This window comes from Penaeus monodon, chromosome 28 (assembly GCF_015228065.2).
Source record: "Penaeus monodon isolate SGIC_2016 chromosome 28, NSTDA_Pmon_1, whole genome shotgun sequence".
Classification (NCBI taxonomy): domain Eukaryota; kingdom Metazoa; phylum Arthropoda; class Malacostraca; order Decapoda; family Penaeidae; genus Penaeus; species Penaeus monodon.
In genome coordinates, this window is record NC_051413.1 from 17,931,183 (window position 1) to 17,932,112 (window position 930).

Consider the following 930-nt stretch of genomic DNA (forward strand, 5'->3'; position numbering starts at 1 on the left):
CTATATCTGTATCATTATTATTATATTTATATATACATCAGTATGTTACCTGTAGCTTTTTGACAATGTCATCTAAATCCACTCGCCGAGCATCCCGAGCCAGGCTACGCCTCTTTGTGCGTGAAGCATGGTCAACATCCCTGGCACGTTGCCGGATGCCCAGTATGCTCTCTTTATTTGTGATATCCATAGATTCCATTTTTTATGTTTGCCAGTAATCAAATTACCTTGTGATTTTTACAAACTGGATGTGTAAGTATTTATTCTGACTGAAAGAAACAATGCAGTCTGTCAGAACTTTGAATATCAGATTCTTTAGCACTATTAATGGAAGCTGCCTTGTTCTTCCTTAGTGCATTTATTTCCAATATCCGAAACCACTCTTCATTAACATCGTGAACATGACCTGAAGCAAATGTTAAGGAAATTATCGCTGTTGAAAATTCTTCTTTATCACAATTTCAATGTAGAAAACCTGGTAACTTTATTGATAAATACTTTCATTTTTTTCTAAATAAAATATAATACCAATTACTGCAAAATTTAAGCAAATTATACAAATCAAAATTTGTAATATAATAAAGCCTCCTTTATCTCTGCAGAAAAGCATACCTAGGACAACCACAATCACAGATTCAAACAAGCAAAAAGGATACGTAAACTGTTCACAATAATCTGAGGCTGGTCTCTGAAGATATTCAAGCGGCCACGGACATTAACGAGATCCCCTAGTTTTAAGGGATTCTCTGGGGCAGCTAAACTCAGAAGCAGGTTCTTGAGGCTATAATTAGGTCCCTTTTCTCTTTGGGAATCCTGATGATCACAGTCACCTTCAGACTCAGGGCTGATGAATTTTGCACAGTGAATTATGCCTGTTCCATCATCAACTGAAAGTAAAGTCCAAATTGACTTATGAAAATAATAAAATGC

At 35.8% G+C, this 930-nt stretch overlaps 2 protein-coding genes across 2 annotated transcripts in view; both read right to left on the bottom strand.

Annotated features, from left to right (window-relative positions):
• Nucleotides 1–49: 49 nt before the first annotated feature.
• The window catches only part of LOC119591395 (importin subunit alpha-9-like), a gene marked incomplete at its 3' end in the record, with an annotated part of 3,073 nt that continues 2,192 nt past the window's right edge, over nucleotides 50–930 (bottom strand). Inside the window, 2 exon segments of the mRNA XM_037940136.1 lie at nucleotides 50–406; nucleotides 657–887. Of these exon segments, the coding sequence (XP_037796064.1) occupies nucleotides 50–199 (150 nt within the window).
• Nucleotides 261–930, bottom strand: part of LOC119591085 (CST complex subunit STN1-like) — a 1,362-nt gene continuing 692 nt past the window's right edge. Inside the window, exons 3-4 of the mRNA XM_037939806.1 lie at nucleotides 642–887; nucleotides 261–406 (exon numbers count right to left, since the gene is read on the bottom strand). Coding sequence (XP_037795734.1) covers nucleotides 261–406; nucleotides 642–887 — 392 coding nt within the window. The remainder of the gene's footprint in view (nucleotides 407–641; nucleotides 888–930) is intronic.